The sequence below is a fragment of the Falco rusticolus genome, chromosome 9 (assembly GCF_015220075.1).
Source record: "Falco rusticolus isolate bFalRus1 chromosome 9, bFalRus1.pri, whole genome shotgun sequence".
NCBI classification, from domain to species: Eukaryota; Metazoa; Chordata; class Aves; order Falconiformes; family Falconidae; genus Falco; species Falco rusticolus.
In genome coordinates this window covers 22,395,635-22,419,771 of record NC_051195.1, presented here as the reverse complement: position 1 = coordinate 22,419,771, position 24,137 = coordinate 22,395,635, and the positions used below count along the sequence as shown (strand labels likewise).

Sequence of the window (24,137 nt, the reverse complement as noted above, 5' to 3'; positions counted from 1 at the left end):
CTCATTCTTGAACTGACTTAAACCTGCTGCTCAGGATAATGTCCTAACCATGGTGTCAGATACTTGGGGTGGCCCATTCTCAATCTCTGCCAGTGAAGAGACTCCAAAAGAAGTGCAGATGTTCACCGGTGCTTGACCTTGTCTTAGGAGACTGTTGCTTCCATGAGAAGTTTTTTTGGCTGGACAATTAAGGCATTTTTCCATGCCAGACAGAGCAATTTCCCCAGGAAAAGCTCCTTGGTACACTCGGTGTTTCCATGGTGCAAGTATTCTCTGAGATCTTCCAGGCAAAACCATACAGCAAACTGTGGTAGCACGTAAGAGTAGGTTTTGAACGGCCAAAACTGCAGGGCGCCATTTCAATAAATATTGCATTTGGAGAAGCAAGTATTCTTGGCTTTCCTGAGCAATTACTGATAAGTTTTAAGTAAAATAATGGTTTGGTTTTGGTTTTGAAATTACAGCTTTTGTTTGTTGTGTGTACTTTGAGGATCTGGGGAGAAGATTCCTGCTCTGAGGGTTATTCCACTTTTTTAGAAGGTATCAGCTGCATCTTGATGCTGATACTAAAAAGATAAATCCCCTGTTAGTGTAGATTTTGGTCAGAAAATAATTATTCAGAGTGAGAAGATGAAAGCAGAGCAGTGTCAGGCCAGGTATACAAACCACCTCCAGCAAACCTGCCTGCTGCTAGAGCGTGAACCGAGATACTCTGCTAGGTTAAATTATTTCAAACTACTGTATTTAAATAACTCTACAAAATGTCTTAGGAATAACAAGCTATCAGCATCACAACATGGAGCATAGCAAATCCTCAGCACTGAATTCCTGGAGGCATTTGCATTTGACTTTGAGGAGGAAAATTCATCAGTCCGTGCATACTTTATGGTGCTGCTGATGCCAGGTTCTCAGTAAGGCTGCCAGACACAATCGGGTGGAACGACTGGGCTTGACCCCAGGGCTTGCAATAACCAGAATCAGTCAATTGATGTGGGAAAAGGAGGTCATATGTAATATTTAATGCTTATGAAAAACAATCCATGTGAGCAAAAGATGGATTTAATGTCTACTTCCAGACCAAATTTTAAGAATTCTGTGAATCTTGAGAGGAGTTAATGACTCACAATGTGCTTAATTAACTGTTAATGTTACTTTGTGCCGAGCAGACCAAAAATAAAGACTTGAGCAGATCACCCTGAAAGGCTTATTGCCTCTTTAGCTAAGATGAAAAATAAAGAGGGGGATACACCCCCATTGTGATACAACAGCCAGTTGCTTGAGAAAGAGTGCTCAAGTCAAGAAAAATTGTTGGATTTTCTGAATGTTATTTCCGTGTCCTGTCCACAGGGGCAGTCCGGCTTGAATCTTCTGGTGATTTTAATACAAATTCAGATGTGAAAAAAAATATCTAAATAGAGAGATGGGAACCTGTAAGGTGCATATGGGCAACATTTTAGAATAGAAAAGACAAATGACAGTAGCCCCGTTCACTCATTTTCACCAAGACAGCTGTCCACAGCAAACTCAGGGTTGAGTTTCTGAACCTTAAATAAGAGTTGAAGTTCTGTTCTGGGTGGGAATAGATTTAAAATGCTAATATTCTCTCCTTTAGCACGTATGTTCATCAGAAAAGTAGTCACATAGGTAATTTAACTGTCTGGATAGAATCACCTAACATGAAATGGTATATTTTGGGGTTTTATATCAGGGAACTAATTCTAATTTCACACAGGATCCACATTCTTGTTAATAATGGTACAAATTACATTTTTGAAGCAAGCTAAAGTGGACTTAGTCACATTACTAATGGGAGCATTTTTTCTTCGGTGACTTCAGAAAAGTTCAATAAATACTGCCATTTGAGTGCAGATCTGTTAAATGTTTTTATGTCCAGTCAGAGACTGGTCTCGTTTTCCTGCATCTAGTAGATTTGCACATCATAATGATCATTTTATGCATTTGTCCTCTACTTGCATGGGATGAATTTTTAATGTGCAGGCAGAAGGTGACATTTTTATTGCTTTTATGAGCATCAGGAATGCATTTTAAATTCAATTATGTACTGTCTCTGGAAATATCACACAAGTGACTTTCCAATAAATACAACTCATAGATTACCAAAAACTAAGGAGTACAGTAATCACCAAGTGATTTAAACTGTGGAGAATTGAGCAGCATATTATTTGTGATTTCAAAAAATACAAGGTAATGCGTATTAGGAAAATTCAAATACTTCATATAGACACCAATAAACCCATATTTCTGGAAGAAGATTTGAAAAGGGTTTCTACAGGTCAATGAAGACAAACTCACCATGTGCCCCAGCAGTTAGCACTGTAATTAGAAATATGTATTTTAAAGTGTAGACAAAATAGAAAGGGCATTACATACAATGAAAATTATCTCAAAGAACATCCTAGCAGGAATTATGCTGTTGAATTGAACTACAGATGAAGACAAATGAGGCTTAAGCTAAAGTGTTCTCAGAGGGACAGCAAAAATCCTTAACTTCTTATTAATTCAGAAAATGACAGCTGACCTGCAGGGAATTAGTATTCTGTTAAGCTGCTAACAAGGAGGCTAAGGAGGACCAGCTGGCCGAAGGACACTACAAATCAGTAAGATACTGATTTTAACAAGAAAATATAGAAGATAACTTGAAGATAACTAACTTTCAAAGCAAATTGGAATATGCATGTACATACATCCATATACACATGATTTTTAATGTTTTGCACTAAGGTAGAAAGATAAAAGGTGTTGTTTAAAAAAAGTAATTTGTCTTGATATTCAGAACAACTAGTTAAAGCATAAGCCCTTATTTAGGGTAGGTAAATACAGAAGTAATAAGCATTTTCTTTTGGAGCGTAGAAGAACAGAGTAGCTCATATTTGAAGGGTCCCTGCGGTCACCTGGGCCAAATCCTCCTTGAAAACTGGAGATGAGGTAGAGCTAATCAAACCAGCATAGAGAAGTTAGAGGAGAGCAGATGTCCTGTCCAACACAGCCTCTACTCCAGTTACAGGGGAGGGAGATGCTCAGCGTCTCCTGGATCCTCTGTTGGAGGAAATTAGGGTTGCAATCCATGACCTAGATTTACAAGTCCAGGCTAATGAGATGTACACTTCCAAATGGCACCAAAATCTGGGAGCATTTGTTCCTCTGTGTTTTCAGATGACAGGTTAAACTCATGTTTCAATAGTTTTCCACCCTTCATAAACCAACTGTTCCCAGTGCTGTCTTCATGAGGTCTTGAACAAGGGACAAATGAAAAGTGCAGTCTCCCTAAGCCACTAAATTCCATTACAACCTCCATAGGCATATGCCACCGAATTTTTATTAGAGAAAGGAAAAAGCATGTCTTTTTAAGAAAATATCCAACCTTGTCTTACAGGCTTCCAAATGAAGACAGCCTTGACCCAGATACTGCTGTTCTAGTACTTGCCTTATTGCTAGAAATTGTGAAAGGAGATAAAAACCTCAGTTTATCTGATTTCTAATTCCACGGGACCTTGCCTTTCTTCACCTGTAGGGTGATCTTCATCATCTGATCTTTCTCCCCTCTAGGTAATAATTACTCTGGATTTATGTTCAATGACAAATTCACTATTCCAACAAATTTTAATGGAGCTTTTGTGAAGGAGGTTATGGAGGAGGACCGGGCTACCTTATTTTAAGTCAGTGCTTACTCTGATGCTCTGGCTGTGATCTGCATGCCTGTTCCAAAAATGAGTTATTGAATACTTAGACTATTAAAGGGCATTTTGCTCGATGTTGATCACCTGAGAGGAGTAAATTGCATCTGCAAACCTGAGGAATGATCATCCAGAAAATAGAAATGACAGTTAACTAGAAATGGAACTAGAAATAGAAATAGATTTATGGGAAGTGTTTTGAACACCCATTGCTCACTTCTTTTAACTGTATTTTGATATCTGTCAATGAGTCAGATTTTAATCTAAAGTGTTCCTTCTAAACATACATAATGGCATTTTTAATCAAGTTGCCATGTGGCCTTGAATAAATCAATGTGCAGTTAATAAACACACTTGCCTTTGTCAGGCAGCCATAATCTGATCATGGCAACCTTCTTTGTATTAAAAAAAAAAAAACCTGAGTGGCATAAATTATATTTTAAAAATAATTTTTGATAGTATGCTAGATTCACTGTTTCATGAGGGCAGGCTCTGTGCATAGTCAGACTCATGGGATGCTGTCATGGGCAAAAAGGGGCAGCACAGCGCATCCTAGGTTACAGGGCTCAGAGCAAAGATTGAGCACCACAAATTAGTATGCCAATTTCATTCCTTTTAGCTCCATCTCCTGTCTCCTTCACTCACATACCTGTGGGCTAATTTCAGGTTTCCATCTTGCTTGCTCCATGTATGCAACAGAAGTCCTGAAATTGAGTCCTTTCTTCCCTGTGTATTATTTCTCTATCTAAATATTAATGATGTTGGCTCAGGGAGAATCCACTAAAATTCCCAAACACTCAAGTTTCAATATTGTCTTTTATCACTCTTGAAACAGGACAAGTGGAAAAAGTTTAGAGGTTCAAAAACAAGCCTTGAGTACCGGTGATCTCAGTCCCCTCTCAGCTCAGAAGAATACACATAGCAGTGTGCCTGCAGAGATTCCTTCTTGGGATACAGAGGCATTTGTGTCATGTGCTGATCTTTTATAATCTGTTGATTAGCAATTAATTAAATTGATAGAAGTTAGTTGAAGCTTTCATGTTGCAGCAGAAAAAAATAGTGGAAAAGTAGGATGTGCTGGATAGAGCGAAGTTAAACATCTGTTGCAATTCAAGTGGGGACAGATCCAATGCGTGTTGGATCCAGTGCAAAATTTCCCAAGAGTTTCCCCTCAGCCACGAGAGCGGCCGTTACACGGATCAGCTGACCCATGTCTGGTCGGTCTTGCTGTGTATGGCTGGCCAGAAAGTTTCCTGCCTTCTCCAAACCACTTTGTATTTGGAGTGCATTGCACATTGCAGTGCATCTGCATGGCTGGATCTGTGCTCACACTGCACTCATCCAAACCCGAGATGCTTCAGTTTGAAGATTATGTGGGTTGGGTGCCATGCTCCCAGCAGGGCCTTTGGAATGAGCCTGGGCATAGGGTTGCACCTGGTCTTAACAGAGATGTCTTCTAATCAAGAATGTGGGAGCCCGTTTTAGGGCTGCAACGCTTTGAGCAAAGGCAGAGGAAGCGATCAGCAAAGATTGTTTGACAGCAGCTGAGCAGAGTTGTATTGAATAATTGAAATTGTCTTCCCAGCATGTTTTTTTTCTTTCAGTTTGTGTTTTTTGTTGCCCATTATGTTGCTTGCCTGTCTGTAATATTCCCAAGATTATGTTTTCTTAAACAATTGAGTTTTCAAACCATATTTCAAATCTGTCAAGCTTATTTGGTTATTTCTCCGATACAATCCAAGCCACTTGAAAATCTCAACATTTAATTCATTTTTCAGCTGCATTTTATTTTCAGTGAAAAAGAAAATGCTGCAGCGGATTACTGTGCATAGCCAATTTTGGACTCCTGAGATGTAAGGGTTTTACTGAGGGGAGAAGAAAATCAACAGCATTGTAAACTCAAAGATGTAATTGTTATTCTCTTTTTCATTTACTCGGTAAGGGGTCTAAGGTGTGTCCTGGAGAAAGTGTACCAGTTATGGTTTTAGAGGCATTTCAAAGGTTTTTGGTATGCTGAGCCTCCTAAAACATGTAGCATTACACGTTTCAAGTAGATCCAAACTCAGCTCAGGCAGAGGTCCCTGTAACATCTATAAAAAGGCATTCAGAGATAACAGAGCGCTTCCATGAAAAGACAAAGAGCAACAGCAGCAGCATTCCCAAGAGTATGAATAAAAGCCATCAGAAATCAGGAATTAAGGCGAGCCGCCATCTGTTAGCCTTCAAAGCTTCGCAGAGGATAAATGTCCTGAATTACACCCCCAAATCAATAACGCATGTGCCATCCTTTCTGCTGCAACTGGCAAATGAGCACGCTGCCGAGAGAATGACTGCTTAAAATAGAAAGGGATTTGCTGGCCGTGTATTTTTGCCTCAGGCAAATCTCAAAGTCAGTGTTCCTCTTGTGTCTCTGACTGAATAGTAATTATTCATCGCTGCCCCAGGGGTGTGCAGGTAGGGGTTTTTGCCCATCAGTGTGTTGGGATATAATCACTGAACTAGGCTGAGTAGGATGCCTTGGATATATTTCAGTCCTTGTTGGTGTTACCTGTGGTTTGCACCAACACTACTTGTCTGTAGGAAGGTCTTCAAATACCTCTGTCAGCCACTCTGAGATGAATTTACATGGGGCCACTCTCATACTTTCATGCAAATGCAGTTGCCCTAGGTTTCTACCGTGAAGAGGAACAAACTGTTCTAGACTCTGATGCCTTTTTTGTAACTTATCTGTGGAGGAGGTAACTAAGTCAATACTTGGAAGACTATTCTTAGTGATGACCTACTGATCAAAAGTGCTTTTGTTTGGACTTGTTCCTCAGTAAATCATCTCAGATGCATCAATACAGAGTGAGTAGCTCAAGATTGTCCCCAGAGCCAGTTCTTCAGCTTTTTTTGCTGCATCTGGCAGTTGATGACATTGCCAGACACAGTCACCCCTGCCAGCTCACTATGTAGGAATGTCTCAGGCAGGATTTCCGTGTTTGGATTTCTATATTTTTTTATCTTATATTATTCGTTTGCTATAGTGCAAAAAGTCCTCTGACTCTTCTTGTAGTAATTAACAATAACAAAACCCTAAAATATTTAGATATTTTAACGCTTGCTTTCTGAATTGTGTAGATCTGTGGTTGGGGGTAACTTACTTTGGAAGTTTCCGTAATGAGGGTCCCACTGCTCAGGTCTTTTTGGTTTGGTGGGTGCTGACAGAAGTTGCCTGGGAGAATGTGAAATGCTTGTGATTCAGATGACCTTAAAAACATTTACAGCTTATTTTACTTTTGTATACATGTAATTATGAAGACAGAAAACTGTGGTAATCTTTTTTAATACGTTTATGTGATGGTTTAAAGGAAGGAGGCGGGAAGCAGCGTTAACAACAGCAGCGAACATTGCAAAACAGAGTCCGTGCTTTGGAAATAGTTTTGTCAATGTCTTCATGAAAAAGATATTATTACAACAATTTGCTGTCAAGTGCAGTAGACATCTATTAGAGACAAAATACCTGGCTTCAACTGGTTTTGAAGATGTAAATACCCAGTTTGGAGGAATAGGACAAAACAGACTGTGCATGCAAATGCAATTTGTCACTTCTTTTAACTCTACTGTGTCTTCAAAATATTGATTGGTATTTAAGGATCTCTTTTGAGAAACACAATGAGAGTCAGTCACAAGTGTCTTTCATTTTCTAGGTGCAGTACTAGCATCTTGTGTGAGATAATGCTTTTCATTTGACTTTATTCTGGTGCTGCAGTGATGCATATGTAGGTTCAGTCAAGATGCAGAAGCAGAAATTGGGCTCAGTGCACCCACTCTGGGATTCCCCACAGAGGCTGAAGGGTGAGGGTTCATTTCCCACGAAATCTCCCAGAGAAGGAAAAAAAGCTGAGTAAACTGTTTTGAACAGGTAATAATTAGATTGCAAGCCAAGGACTGTTTAGTTTGGGCTGTGCAGCAGATGCAGGATCATAGAAACAAAACACACAGGGTACAGGGGTGGGAGGCTTCTTGCGACAGGTGGTATCTTTAATAACCTATATAATAATTATGGAAAAGATGGGTGAGTTGGAAGGTACAGAGGCTTTTCTTTAGGACTATAGGTATAATTTGATTTGTGAATATGAAGAAGTACCAACTGATACAGCCGAAAAAATCCCATAACACACTCAAATGGTAATAGCAAGTACAGGTTTCCTCCACAGGCTGGCACAAAAGCAGCACTGTTTGGCAGCGTGAATCCTCTGTCTTGAGATGAGTAACCAAAACTGTGCCTGCTTAAAGTTTAGTGATGTTTCCAAAGCAGCTGCTGCTGTTGAGCATTTGTAGCTCTTTGGGAGCAATTGTCCGTTTCAAGATGAATAATTGTGAGTCAATGCATGTAAAATGGGTGAAGTAGTTTACATACCTGCTAATTTCTCTCCCTTCCCTCTCATCATGACAGCAACAATTTAATATTATTATTTTTTTTAAAATTGTACAATCTCCCCAGTGACTGCAAAATGAGATGCAGTAGGAGGGCTGTCTCTGATAAAGAACGCCTGTCAGGGAAAGACAGGGATTGACAGAAGCAAGGGAAAATAATACTCCAGAGTACCTGAGCAGCCTATTGAACATAAACTGAGCCTCGACCAAAATAGGGTGTGCAACCACATCATTTTGTGATTGTTTCATATGCTCCGTGTGTGTTTCCTGCAGCAAAATCAGAGTTTTGGCCTCATGATGTCAGCAGACCACTTCATCTATTAGCATCGTTATTATCCTTTCACCACAAGACGGAAAAAAATGCAGCCCTTCACACTTGCTTTACTTTAGTCTTTTGCTCATAAGGAAAAAAATAAGTTCATTTGCTTTCTGCATCTCTCCCATTTTCACATGTAACATCTTAACTGGAAGTCTGGAAGAGAAAAATTTCCTGCAAACCCCTTTCAGTTTATTTACCAGCATAAGGTCTGTGTTATGAGTGGCAGAGCTTTAAAACTGTAGCTGTAACATTTTCACCCTCTCTGAGATTAACAATTGCAAATCATTTTAATGCTTTTGTAGCTTTAGCACAGCGGAGAAGTCATCTGCAGCACCTGCAGAGTGATTCTATTCTTTCTTCCTAAGAGTTGCATTGTATAAGCTGCTTTAAAGGCCAGACGTTAAGTGTAATTAATGCGAGCGTGAGTGACTTGCTTTCCATCTCCCTTTCTCCTTTTTCTCTAATATTCTTTAAGCAAAATGCGCAGGAAATTGCTTCAGGAAAACTAGCCTTGACTTACCAATTACATTTATAACAGGGTAAGGATTGAGTTTCTGGAGAACTAAATATGCCTTTTTGAACTTATTTTCTGCTACTTCTATTGCGGTGGGTGCTACGTATGAAAAAACAGTTTATCCTCTAAATAATACCTGTTAATCTGATGGAAAAGAGGATGACGCAGTGGTTTGCAACACAAAATGAATATACAACTCTCTCAGCTCCGCACACTTGCCTGTCTTGCACGCTGGCTCTTGTACAGAGGCATCCAGCAGCTGTGTTGGCCTCAGGCGCTACCTGCAGTTGTTCTCACCATTCGAAAGAGACTCCTTGTCCTACCACCTCCTCAAAAATGTTTGCATTTTCTCCCCAGCAAGCTGATACACTGTCCAGTCACTGGATGATCTCAGCCCTCTGGCATTGTCGGACACTGCTAGCACTGGATAATCCCCATGGCATCTCTGAGCACCCTGGGAGATGGTTTTGTTGATGATCTGAAACTCAGCATGCAACTTGCTTACCAGGATGGAAATGCGTTTTTAAAGTACTGGAATGAAATCCCGCATACGGGACAATGCAAAACATAAAGGCAGGCTTTGCTTTGCAATTCTGCTCTCTGCCTTCCTGGCTTGGTTTAGGGTTTGTTCTATGATTACAACATTTTTTTCTCCGTATGGCTGTATTAACATACATTACAGGGATAAGATCTGTCCCCTAAGCTATAAATGTGGCATAGGAGCAATGGAGACTTTTTAAAATCTTTTTCTTCTGAAACTATCTTCTACAAGATCCCACTTCAACCAGTACTAACCAGATCTCAGGACAGATGTCAGCAAAGGAAAGGTGGGACTTCATGGGATTCTCTGGTGCAATATATCCCAGCTTAAAAAGGGAAAGAGAAGATGACATGAAAGATTGCACAGTAAATTTTGGTAAACTTTCACATGTAAGGCTGCAAACATGTTTTGTAGTTCTTTTTTTTTTTTTTTTTAAGGCCATGATCCTGACAGAGCCAGCAGTCCCTACCTGATATAACGATAGCCAGTGGGCAGCTGCCTGTACGTAGCATTTCCAGCTTGAGTTGTTTAAAACATCAGGTTTTTTGAGTATCCTAAATCAAGTGTTGGCTTCTGCTAGGTAAGATTTAGCCTCAGTTCTTCTGGAGCAGAGAGACAGTGCTGTAGGGGCATCCCAAATGTGGTAAAGCAAGGACATTAGGATTTTTCAACCCATCATTTGAGTTGGGTGCAAAAAAAAGAGTTTCAGGGAATGCAGGCAGAATTAATTTCCTTTTACTGATCTGTTTTGATTTTTAAACTATGGTTACCCATCTGGCCCAGGGCAGAGAACAGTGACAACTGCATTTGCTACGGTGCCAACCAATAATAAAAGATAGAGGGTTTGTTTTGGCATTAACCCACAAGGATGGTCTGCCACCGACTGCAAAGCTGGATGAGCACTTTCAATTAACACCCTTCAAAAGTTTGGGGAATGCATCCTAAAATGCATTTAGAAAGTGAATAGCTGCTTTTGTGTTGGGCTGAAAAAAGAAGACAGCCAAGGACCTTGTACAGTTTTCATGTGTGTCAGAAGATAAATGTCCTGTCGGAATGCTGGCATCTCTGCCACTGAGTATTCTTTAAGGTAAAATCAACCCCTTGGGTTACAGCCAGGATTATTTGGAAGTCCTTGCTGGTTTAGTACAAGAGTAATCCCATGGGATGAACCAGAGTGTTGCCAATGGAGGATGTTGCTTCTGTCTAAAATGTGGGAGCAGCTCAGTGACTGCAGATCACCAGGGAGAAACCTGACCTTTCACGCCTCCTTTCACCACCTTCAGCTTGGGCACATCTTTGCCTTTGTATCAGGATGGAGATTCAACGCGGACATTTTGGCGCAGCTGTTTTCCCCTGTTTTGGCAGCTTCTGTTCAGCGTGTTGAGCCTTCTGTGAAAATGTGTTGCTTTCAGAGCAAATGGAATAGCTGCTGTGCCATTCCTGCAGACAGCAAGCAATTCCCCATGGTGCCCTCACCGGGTATATGGACCGTCATCCCCTACAAAATATTCCGTGGCTGAATAGCATGGAATATAGCCAGCAAAAAGTCACCTCTCCTTGCCAGTGTGAGCAGCTCCTCCACCAGTGCAGCTACTTTTCCTTTTCATGCTCAAAAGAAAGCCTAATGAGACTTGGCAGGGAGACTAGAGAAGGTCAAAGGTTGCTCCTCATCCTGTGATGGCAGTCACTCATCTTTTGTGATAAAGCTTTGTGATGTTGTGGATTGATTAAAAAAAATATTGGGTTTATTGGTATTTGCTGTTAAAATTTGATTTCCTTGAGTTAGGGATCTGGTTTGCCTTCTTATGTGCTACCTTTGTAGGGTGGCCTGGATCTTGGTGTGGATCTTGGACTGTACTTCTGCAAAGTGGGCATGTAAAATAGGCATAAATAGTTTGGCAAAAATACTTTTTAACATCCATATCACGATAAATAACTTTGAGGAGCTAGGAGGGCTGCAGGTGAGTAGAATGTCAGTTGTGAAAGCATCTCTATTCCATATCCAGCTTTATTCCATAACCTCATTACATAGGGATGGGAAATTTTTTTGACTAGTCACTGTGAGATGCATTAGGTGGTGTAGCGCTGATCACTTTTCAGCTGTTACTTCATGGGGGTAACTGTAGCAGAGCTGGAGCCTCTTCTGCCATTAAGTGCTTTACCAGTTTCTCTCAAAATATGTTTAAAGGATTAGGCAGCAGAGAAAGCCCTGGTCATCTTTTCTCTGGCCCAGGAGTGATTAAGGAATTCTCTTGGGGCGAGCAAGATGGGGTTTTGATTCCTACCTTAGCATGGTTGTGTTGGAGTGCAGGCAACTTCTCAATAGTATATTCAGTGCAGGTGGAGGAATGGCTCCTCATTATATGGCATAAGAAGCAGCTGGAGAAAGTCCCCGGGAGGGCTGGCTAACCAGACTCGCAGGAACCACAGCTTGCTTGGAAGGGCTGAGCATGCTGCTAGTGCTTAGTCTGTAACAGGCATAGTCCCTGGGCGAGGTGTGAGATGGTTGTGGAGAAGAGTGAAGTATTTCACGTGTGCTGTCAGTAGGAAGAGGAGTCATGAGTTTTAAACTTTGCTGAGGGACTTCAACGTTGGACACCAGACTATCTTTTTTTCTAGCTGTAGCAATTGTTACTATCTATAAGTAGATGACATGGATGTTTAAAGTCTTTGTTATTGATGGGGTTTAAGAAGTGGTTGGAAAAGAATTTGTCAGAGAAAGCCTGGGTTTATTTACTTCTGCTTTGTTAGGCACAGAGCGCGGCACTTCTTTTTGAGAGAGAGCAAGCTGCATTTGCTGTGATTTCTTCTATCATAAATAATGAGTACATCTGAATCCAAGTGCTGAATGCTCATTTTTGTACATTTTCAGACTTTTTCACAAATTCCACAAAATTATAGAAAATTGAATGTATTTTTGTTTACCTCTTGCTGTGCTGCAACATCTTCAAAGATTTTCTTTGAGTCTTCTGCTCCTGTTTGTCATCCTAGCGTGTGTTTTCCCACTTGCAGCAACTTGCAGCTCAGCTGTTTTCCTCCTAAGCTCTTCCTTTATTGCTGAGGCTCAGTTTTCCTTTGAGTGCAAGTATCCACGTGGAAATAATTTCCAAAACCTTGATTTTTGTATGCAAATCTTTAAGCCAGTAAAAGGAGGTAAGCAAGAATCAGTTTTATGAATCTGTTGAATGTTGTCATGGAGAGAATGGGAGCATATTTTTATTGACCTGGAGAGTCAAACCACACATTCAATTCTATCTTATACACTTGAGCATCTTTTCAAATCTTTTTCTTCTATCGGTGTTATCATCAGCTCTGTGGGGCTGAATTTGTAGTATCTTTTAACAAGTCAATAAATGTTTTCTTTCTGTTATTTTATAAAGGTGTTTGTTCAGTGGAGGTTTTTTGGTACTGAAGTGATAGGCAGTCCTGTAAGACCTTTTCTTAATCAGACTCAAATATCATTCAGCTGTATTGTCACTTCTACCTGTTTAGATGGATACTGGCCCATCATAAACCACCATAATCTGTGAGGCTGTGTAATTCTGTGATGTAGTTGGAGTCTGTTTTGTCAAAAAGTTGATTTTCCTATTATCTGCTCTATTGCTGTCTTAAAGTTGTATGCACTTCTCTTAGGAAATTTTCCTAGTTTGCTTAATGTCTTTAAGTTTTCAATAGTAAGATTTGTGGTTTGTTCAGATCTCATATGCTATTTCCCCGTTTCTCATGCTTTTGGTCTATAGTAGATGTCTTCCGCTACCCTCCATTGGATTGCACAGACATAATTACCTGTAAAAAAATTAAAATAGTGCTGTGATGTGTTGTCCCCCAATCTGGGAGTGTAATGGTGCAACCACAGTATAGTTTTCCAGATGTCTGGGAGCATTATCTTCTCCAGTAAGTTTGTTCTTCATTTAGGAATGCTACAGTTGTTATAGTGGACTTTCTTTTTATAATTAGTCCCAGCATCATATAATACTTATAAACATAGTTGTTTCTGTTCACTCTTGTTACATTGTGAACCCATGTGTTTCCATTGATAAACAGTGATTCCTATGAAAAAACAAAAGATATTGTTAACAGCATGAATAATGATATTTTTCTGCACTTAGTCGGCCAGTTCTGTCTTGTTGTTTTTTATATACATTCAACTGACTTTTATTTAAACAAATAGTGAAGGCTTCCAAACATTGTAATTCCACTGCAGCATAGCATATGTTTAAGCTAACAAAATCAAATTCTGCTTTAATTGTGCTCACTAATTAAGTTCACCAGATACTTCATGCTTGGCCCCAGACAAAAGCTATCTTCTTAGCTCCCCAAAACGTGGAGAACAACTTCTGTGCCGTTACGTGTTCCCAAGTAAAAAGTGAAGACTTGTGTGAAAGGAAAAACATAATTTATTTTGGGTTATAGTTCCCTTTTGGCAGGAAACTCCTCCCAACAGCTCCCTCCCTCCTCACTTTGCACTCGATCATTAGTGTTCCTGAAATCTGAGCAACACATTGGGGATCTCAGTTTAATATTAGGAGCATAGGGCTATGTTTACACCATGTAATGGAGCATGATAAAGCAGCTCTTGAGTGAACTGTTCTTGGAAATAGCCTTGGTAGAGCTGTATCAGCTCAGTGCTAGGTGTGGGCTAATATTTCATGTAGATGCATTGCTAATTAGTCTACTGATGACAAGTGTTTTTAATTAAAGCAGGTACAGCACTGCTTTTCTATCTCTAGAATGTACATTGTGTCTATGTGTTTTGTTCAGCATCATTTGGGAATACTGATGGACATCAAGGTTTTATGGAAAATAAAGAATGAGAGACTAAGGTATTGCAGAATCACAGCCTGGTTGAGGTTGGCAGGGACCTCTGGAGGTTGTCTGGTCCAACCCCAGTGTTCAAGCAGGGCCACCTGGAGCTGGACCAGGTTGCCCAAGGCCATGTCCAGATGGCTTCCAAATATCTGCAAGGAGGGAGACTCCACAACCTTGCTGGGCAGGCTATAAGGTAGTGAACATACAGTTTCAAGGTCAGGGGACTTGGAGACCCAGGTTCATATCCTTCATCCTGCTCCAGACTGAATTAAATCTCAGTCCTGTGGATACTGGGCCAGTGGGCTTTTTGTTGCTGCATTGCCCTCTCACCTCGACCAGCAGGTCCAGCCTGCTCTGGGAGACCTTTGTTGAGGGAAATGCTGTCAAACAAGTGGGAAAATTGCCTTTTTGGAAAAAGAAAACAAACAAACTTGGATGTAAAACTCCCAATGAAGTCTTCAATAATTCTTACAGTGGTTTGATGCTGGTTTATTGCTGACCCCATACCCTTAGTGGCTTCGTGCTCTGCATTTTTTATGTCTGTGTGGTTTCAGTCAATCTTTTATTGCTGGTTAAGGCTGCTCCTTTTTGCCTTTTTTATTTATTATTATTAATGTCTGGTGGGATGGAAGCAGACCAGGAAAAAATATGCATTTATACATATGACTGAGCAGGTTTGTGGTGCAGATTAATTCCAGTAAATTGTTAACTGATTCTTAGTTATTACCAGCTTTACAAGTGGTTCTCCAGATAACTTACTGCAAGTGGTCTCCCATCATCACAAAAGACATCTTGGCTTCTAAAAGAAGATCAGATATTCATTATATATGCTGCTTTTCTGGTGAATGTTTGTTCAGCCCTGGATGATGAGGGCAAAATCTCTTTGGAAGATAGATGAGAGAAATGCAGCTAGATGTATGACCTAAATAAAGGGATCCATTAATCGAGCTTTCTCTTGTATTGCAGTGTTCCGACATTCCAGAGCCTTCCTGAGGAGATACTTAGTAAGCTTGCAGATGTCCTTGAAGAGGTAAGTGCTTTTAATTTTGAAAGCTAATGAGTTCAGAGTCTGCAGGTCTTCTGGTGGCAACATCCAGGCTCTTCTTTTCCAAAAGAACAGCTTCACAATTTTGCTCCCAGTTATGGTTGACTGTTCCAGCATATGGAGAAGAAGAGAGGAGCTGTGTGAAAAGTGAATCCAGTTTTGAACAGGGCTTACGTATTTTTAATTGGCTTTCTATCCAGTTGTTCATCAGTCATTTCCTGTGGCGTGCAGAAGGGAAACCTTCTTCTCCAGCCCCTGGTTCAGTGGTGAAGTGGGGTGTGAAAATACCATCCCCTTCTAAATTTGATGGGATGCATCTGTTAGAAGGCAATATCAGGCCTCAAAGTGTATGTCATGGAAAAGCTGCTCCTGTGAGAGTTGCAGCAGAGAGAGGCAGTGTAATATATGTTGAGATATTTGACAGTCCAGGTGGAGTTGTGCTTTGCCTACTTGGCTATAACTAGTGTCTTATTAGTGTCAGGCTTTTAATGAGCCTTTATTTAAAAAAACCACCAGACAACACCTCCCCTTCCCCCCCAAAAAACACCAAAGCCCAATATAAACCACAAAAAAACCCAAACAAACAAAAAACCCTACACCCTACCTGACTTCCCCCCCCCCCCCCAAAAAAAAAAAAGAAAGAAACCACCACCCTCCAAAACAGACCAAAAACCTCAACCTTGCCCTGTAAGTGAATGTGTAAAATGGATGTAAAGTATTTGAGTTGCATTGCAGGCAGTTTGTCCCTGTAGTTTATTCACATAGTGCTCTGTTCTGGGCCTGCAGAATTGCATGTGGTTAACAGAAACTATTAATAAAACCTTTCAAAGTGTAGCCCTTTATAATTAAACTGCAGGAAATCTCTGTGTAAAACAATATTTTATTTCATTCCTTGTTTTTTCTCACACATGCCTTGCCATCATGAGCAACCCTAATAACTATGTTTATAGAAAAATGTTCACGTGTACCACCTCTGCATTGATTTTAAGATACGATGCTGCTGACATTTTAAGTTTATTTTTATTTCTTCAGAGCATTGATAGGACATTGTTACTTCTTTTGCCTTTTTATTTAGTCTACAGATAAATTTGTAATCCAAACAAATCAGCTGTTTGTCATACAGAATAATTGCATATCCATAGATAAGCTTTATTTCCTTTACTGCCAGGGAAGTTTCAGATTTAGAGTGAAAAGGCAACAGATAGTTTAATTTACTTGGATCACATAAGCAGCATTAAGCTCCTTATCAAGAGTTAAAGAAAAGAATAAAGTCAATAAAACTTGTCTAGGGACACTTAAAAGTTTCAGGGGTGCGTGTCAGATTCATGACAAACATCAATGAAGAAATGAGGCACAAAAGCAGCATCTGTGGGGATAACTCTGTAGCCCTAGGGTGGATGCTATGGAGAGAGAGGCTGGTTGTCCCCGTTTGTACTGGGATATGGCTCCCAATTTCCTTCTTGAAATCACTCTTGTTATTCCCTTTGGGTTTGTCTTTGATTTAACAGGCAGTGTTTTACATAAACTAAAAAAAAAATCACTCTACTGTGATACAAGACATTTTGTATTTAACAGTATCTAACCTACTGAAACTAAGTAGCAATAACTTTATTTTATCCTCTCTGTTGCTGTAACAAGGATTGGATAAAAGTGACTGATTTGGCACTGCTTGAGGCCCCGGGGTTGGGGGGTGGGGGATCTCTTTCTTAATGTCAAGATTTCGTGCGGTTTTTCTTTTGATATGGTGCTGTGAATAATGCAACACTTCTGCCCTACATTCTTTAAATAATTTCTAAATACTGTTAACTAAAATCAGAAGCAAGAAAAAAAGCTGGTTTAATTGCCTGTTATCCAAATCAAACTTGGAAATGGCATTGTAGAGATGGGGGGGGGGGGAAAGGATCAATGTTTGGTAACGTAATTTCATTTCTAGAATTGATGGAAATACTGCAACAAGTTCCTTGGGTAACTTGGCTATTAAGAAAACCCAGGGCAATTTCCTTTTCTCTTGCAGTGGCTTCTGACTTGTGCGAGATCACTCCTATCAGTGAAATTGTTCATAACTTATACACATGAGAGAAGAAACAAGTCTACTGGATTCAGTTTTAGCACATTCAAAGCTAGACTACCTATATACTGTGTTTTTGCCAAGAAATCTCGCAGGAATCTCAAAGCAGCTTTAGGTTACACCCATAGCCCCAATCCGGGATCTGGCAATCACTGCTGGAGCCTGGCACTGCTTTTCCCAGCACCCAAACCTGGCCCTTATGGTCTTCTTCCTTTTCATATTTTAAATTCTATTAATATTTCTCAATGTTATATATTGACAAGCATCAGTGTAATGTATAGCTGACTTTATTAACATCTGTCAAACTGTTGGGTAATGCTGCAGTGATTTTCACCACCATGGGAAGCTGAGCATCCCTTCCAGCACAGAGGTTGATTTAGTTTGATTGTAATGCCATCTCTGCTGAAACAGCACTGCCTGGCCCCTGATTTTATTGCGTTGTTTATCCTCATGCTTGCCAAACATAATGCATGAGGCAACAAGTAGCATGGTTCTGCAATTCAAGATAATTTTAGTTTTACTTGGGTTTTGGTAGCTCAGTGTCTTAAGGACACGAGGTTTAGATCTGCCCGTAGGACAGTCCTCTCAATGCATTTGCAGTCACTTGCCCAAAACCCAGTTGATGCAAAGTTCCTGTGAGATTCATCCAAATTATGGGGTAGGATGAGAAGAAAGGTTTTAATTAGTGGATGTTGAGTCAAAATAAATGCACAGATTTGTGGTCAGTTCAGCCTCCGCTTTGCATAAATTAAGGTATTGGCAATAGGTAGCTGTTTGGGAGAGGCAGCGAAGTAAGGGTTAATGGTGCTCATGCTGTGCAAGGGGTGAAGGACCCAGATTGATCAGTAATTTTTTATGGGGAAAATTTTTAACTTTATTTTTTAGTAGAGCAGTGTGTATCATCCCACCTTTGCTGTTTGTCTGGAATGCAAGAGGGAACACATAGCACTAGAGTCCAGTAGAAGTTTAATACTTAAATTTTCAGACTCAAATTAGTATTCTCCCTGATGGTTTACTATTTTTTTTTATTTCTTAGCGCCTGCTTTATTGTATCTGTCTTCAGTTGAAAAAGCCTTTCTTGACCTGTCTCCGACTTCTCAAGCATCATGCCTTGCGCTGCTCCTTCCTAAAAATCCCTGTTGCTCAACACCTCTGGCACATGTGCTCACAGCTCCCTTGCTTAACAGTGTTGAAACAGTGCCAAAATAGTTTCACAGTACTGTATTTTGGTAAAGAAAATCAACATATTTATGTTTAAATATTGGAGGATTAATGTAGTTGAAGAAGATAACAGCTGCCAGGACGCTGCTTAAACACAGCTGTGTGCCTTACCCCCGTCTGAGTGCTGTGTAGGGATAAATACCTGAACTAGTATTTTATCTTTACTCTGGATGAATGCAAATCTCCTTTGGAAAATAGTGAAAGTGCCTTCTTACACATTTTTATTCATGAAACATCTGAATAATTTTTGTTTGCTTGGGTGAAAGAGGGGAATTTGTTTGCAAATGGAAAGACTCAAGGTATATGATTAATAGCCAGGCTTAAAAATCCTTTTTTGTTTGCATTTTATGAATGTGAAAAACTTTGTGAAAATGCAAAAGCTTTGACCTTTCTTTCCCCACTTTTGAAGGTTTTTGAAACGGTTTATGGTTGTTTCCTGATTTTTCTTAGGGTTTAAAAAAAAAAAAAAAAGAAAAAAGTAAAAAAGTCTTTCTTTCTCCATGAGGCAGCTCTAATATGTATCGGCTATATATCACAAAAAATAAATGCATTTTTGGTAACAAACAGGGGTTTTTTTTCTGAGAATATGTAGCCTTAGCGTTATGGCACTTCATTATAATGTGGGCAGTTTATAACAGAAGGAAATTTATAACAGAAGGAAAGTATTGATTATTTATTTTTTTAAAGGAAGCTCAAATTCATTGGAACCCCCATAGAAAAACTTAGAGCAACCGAGGTGCTGTCCACATACTTGGCACTAGTGCCAACATTTAGGGCCCTGTCCCCTGTGCCAGCCCCTGAACTGGAAGGTAGCGCAGTAGCATAGCTGCCCTGATGGAAATTTGAGAGGAGAGGGGAGAGCATCTTCCCCAGCTTTAGGTCTCAGGTTTTCCTCCTCTTTTTCTCATGGGAATGGAGAAACTAGTATCTATAAGGACTCCGAGGTATTGTAAAAAGCCCTTCTGGGTTTTGGCACTATTAGTATTACATGGACAGCATGCATCCAGTGTCTCACCCAGTGATTATCTCAAAGGTGCTAGTGTTGCCAGTAGTTCTAGTCTTTATGGGTTAACTCCATTTGTTAAAATGAAATTAAATCATATTGGAAGGAGGATGGCAAGTCTGTAAGAAGTAGATCAACTTGCCAGGAACTGCACTGCAGGCAAGAGAATAAAAAAGGGAATTTATGGTCATGGAGGAGAAAAACCAAATAAAAATTGCCAAGCACCCAGCCTCTGGTATAGTTTCTCAAGATGTGACTCCTCATGGTAAGCACCTATATGTGCTTTGTCTCCCTATAGAGTAGCAGGGTGCCTATAGACCATACATTTGCCCAGTATTAAGCACATCTGCTTTGTCGTGGTGATTGGGATGGGGGGGAAATCAGACGAGTGGCACTTGGCTGATGGAGCAAAAGTGGCATTTTTCCCCGCTGTGCTCCCAGTTAAAGCCTGGCTCCTGTTTTTGTGAGGTTGTACATACGAGAACAAGTAGGAACTGCAGCAGTTGCATGCAGTGTGGCAGTGGACGAACCTTCTCTTTTATCAGTGGCCTTCAGCTCTGGCCATGCATTTGGAGGAACTTCCCAGGAGCTCACCAGGAGGAAACTAGTACTTCAGGCAGGAGGCAGGAGAATAGATGCTGAGAAGAGGGAAACCAGTGGGCAGGCAGAAGGACAGCTGAGCTTGAGAAGGTGTTTGAAACCTCAGGAGGAAGAGGAAGGTCAGTCCAGGGTCTTTGTTCCTGGTGTGACTGAGGACTGAGCTAGTAGTGGGCATGGGCAGTGCTCAGAGACTGCTCTGGGCTGGCATCTTTTTCTTTTTTTTTCTTCTTCATTTTTTTTTTTTACTCTCTTTGGGGCAAAACCTAGTGATTACTTTTCCATCCTGAAGTTAGTTAATTTTGTGGTGGTGTTTTTTCTTCTTTCAAGAGTATTCTCTGTGTTATTCAAATGTAAAGCTTATATCCTTGAAAGATTTGTATCTCAGTAGTTCAGGTAACAATAAGTATAATTAAGGTTGCTTGACCTTGTCTTTTCTGAAACCATTTGCAGCTGCTTGTAAGTTTGAGGACTTATCCATTTGATCTAAAATTATTCACTGTGACTGGTGGCCTACAGGTGTTTTTCCTTTTTTCTTTTTTTTTTTCCCCCCAACTCAAACTACTAGTCCTCTTTCAAAGGAGGAGATTGCTGTGCCTGTACATCAGTGATGGACTTATTACCAACCTGAATATTTGTTCCAGTTCCATTGAGTTATGTAGAGCTTTCAGGGCAGGGGTAAGGGGCAGAAATTCAGAGAGCCTAGGGGAGCTGGAGAAAATAATCTGTGATCTGAAAGTTTTGTAGTTATAAATACACAGGAGGGGGTTGAATTAAGATTTCATTGGCTTTTTCAACTCTAGCATTTTCTAAATCCTGTGTACTTCATGTTCCTTCACTGTTTGGGATTTAGCGTTATTAATCCATATGAGATGTTGTATATATGAATCTGACCAGTTTGAGCAAGAGAAAGCAACAAATGCAGTTTCAGTTTGGTTTCCAAAATACTGGACATTCTTTATGCATAGATAATGTCAAATCTAGCGTACGTCAAATGGATTATTCTTGTATATTGTGTATCCAGAACCCTAGACAGCTTTTTCATATATATTATTGCTGTATGTATATAAAGTTATATATATAATGTTTTATGATATGTTGCAAATATGAAATATATATAAATATAAAATAGATACTTAATGTGACTTAATTGCCCAAATCAAGTATGCAGACCACTTCATTAACTAGCCCTAGGTTTTCCTTGCTGTAACTGTGCAGTTTGGCTTGGGAGCGTGTTAGGGCTGTGAGACTGCCATTCTCCATGTCTCCCAGCATTCATTTTAGAAATTATTTCACTCAAAGCATTGATACTTCAAAATTTCAATTTAATTTAATGCGTTACAGAGGTCCAAGTGCCAGTAATATGCTTCCTCCAAACCCAGGCAGCTATGATTTGGCTACCTCGCTGATCCCCATGCGTATATGGTCATAGACAAATGGCACTGCCAAGCTATTTGAGTAGTACAAGTGAAGAGAAGTGTGTTAAATGCTGCAGGCGGATGATGCCAAGCCTGAAAACTCTGTTCTTGCAGCTCACTGGCTGCATGCAGAGCACATCTTGTGAGTGTGATCTCAAAGTGCTGAAAGCATGGATCACAGCGCCTGTCTGCAGCCATTTCGTTAGTGGCACTGTAAATTTATGTGATGAGTGTTGCTTGCCACTCTTCCCCCCCCCCCCCCCAGTAATTAATTTAATAACATTCAAATGGTAAAAGAAAAACAAAATTCATCTCTGTTGCTAGTGGTGCTCCTTCCATCTCAGCTCATGAAGAGCAGCGGCGATCTTGGAGAAAATTTCATTACATCATACAGCTTCACAAGCTGGCTTGGGCAGACTTTTTTTTTTTTTGCCAGCCTTCATGAGAAGATGCTAACTATCCTTCTTGCTCCATCTTGTGAAGTTAGTATGGATCAGAAATTCTTAGGATGCCTCCATTTAATTAACGAGTCTGAATACAATCCTCCTTTTATGCAGAATTGCATGGCAACAGTGAATAGAACAGGAAAAATATGTGAAATTAATTAGCATTTTTTTTTCTGCCTAAGTAAGACTGAGGATCACTCTTAGTTGAAAGAAACCAGGTCTATGTAGTCCGTTACTCATCCATCGTGCAGGTAACGGTACATTCTGTCTAGACCAAAGCTGATCAGCAGCATGTATTGACCTGATTTAGAGGCACAAACTAGATTTGAGAGGGAATTAGAATTACACTGGGAAGAGTAAAATGTTTTTGTTAGGAAAAAACTTATTATTTATCTTTTTTTATTAAAGGTAACACTCTGAGGTATATTTGCCAAAGGAGCTATGGGATATAGTTAGAGAAGTACTGCCTGTGGAGGCAACAAAACAGATTCAGTCACAATTGATTTAATCATATATGGACAAAATTTTAACTTAATTTGTACTTATAGTGATTTTTAAAATTACGGTCATGAAAACATAGCTTTGTTTTTACAAGTGCTCCAGGAAAAAAGATTTTGGGATCTACTGCAAAAACAAAAAAAAGTATTAGAAAATAAAATGCTGTTGGAAAAAATTATGTGCAATCATGTACTGATTGCATGTACTGGATTGCAAAGTCTGCAGCAGTGGAGTAGAATAGTATCCTTACGTCACTGACAAACTTCTTCTGGCCTTTAAACCTATGGAATATGGGTGTACTTATAGTGCACATATGCTGTATTTTCCACCACAAATGGCAGCTGTTCAGAGGTTGAAAAACAATTTCTTCCAGTGTGAAAAACAAGGAGTGCTGATCGAATTGGAAGATACCGCTTCCTCTTTCAGTTTTTTTATCACAGTACAAAATACAGATGAATTACCTCAATCTAATTTTAAAAGATATTAGGGAGAAGAAGAGAGAAGCATGATTATTTCTGTGTAGATGATAACATGACTGTGTAGTGATGCTTTAGAAGCTGCTCTAGCACTTGCATTGGGATTAAAGGTGTCAATTTGATATGTTTTCTTTTTGATTTTCTTCATTGTGGGCACTGACCATTTAAAGGCAATTACAAGCTCACGCTTAAGTTATCACAGCAGAGGAAAGAGGTTAAATACTCCCGGGTCCCAGCAAGGTACTTGTCAGGAACATTGTCATCCATGTGCATGTTATAATGACCATCCTGATTGTTCTGTTCTTCTGCAGTGGCAGAAATGAAGGAGGTGTTTCTTCACACAGCAGTTAATCAATCTGCAAAACTTATTGTTAAAGGGTGATGCAGATGAAGAAAGGCTTTGTGGGTTGAAGAGGATACTTGGATCCTCTTGGATACATTATCCGCTGAGATAGCTAAATTGAGAATCTCAGTGCACAAGTTGTGAGGTTCTGCTCAATCTTCAAGCTCATGGGCTCAGAGCAAGACTGACAAGGATCTAGTAAGCTCTTCATACGAGTAACAAAGAAATCATTAAGAAGTTATTGCCCGATGAAGTAGCTTGCAATCAAACACAAAATTTCATCAGGTGAATGGTTCAGTCTAACTAGAGCATAATCTTTTATTTGGATTTGAGGCTGTTACTTCGTTTGAAAGTGAGTTGAAGGACAACAGGACAAGTTGTCTGTTAAAATCAAAATTTGCGACCAAACTGAAGAAGCCATCTAACTCTCCCATCCTGCTAAAAAATGCATGTGATTATTTTGATGGTTTCCATGGTCACTCCATCCTGGCGGAAATGAAACCCTAGAAAAACTAAATGAGATGATGCTGATACAGGGTACAATTACAGACACACACACACGCCCCTTACTTGTTCGAGATCTGGTACCCACAGTGCATCCCACTGCACTTTTTCTTCAGTGAGAGTGGGGCAGAAAGCTGCCTTTCGGGCAGGCAGCACTGGATCTCTGCAAACAAAAATCAATCAAGTCTTCTATGAATAACGGCTATGGAGAAACAGAGTGA

At 40.0% G+C, this 24,137-nt stretch overlaps 1 protein-coding gene across 2 annotated transcripts in view; it reads left to right on the top strand.

Moving 5' to 3' along the window:
* The window catches only part of PRKG1 (protein kinase cGMP-dependent 1), a 509,003-nt gene that overhangs the window by 333,789 nt on the left and 151,077 nt on the right, over nt 1-24,137 (top strand). For both annotated transcript variants that reach the window (XM_037400740.1, XM_037400739.1), the window contains exon 5: nt 15,264-15,327. In XM_037400740.1, coding sequence (XP_037256637.1) covers nt 15,264-15,327 — 64 coding nt within the window. The remainder of the gene's footprint in view (nt 1-15,263; nt 15,328-24,137) is intronic.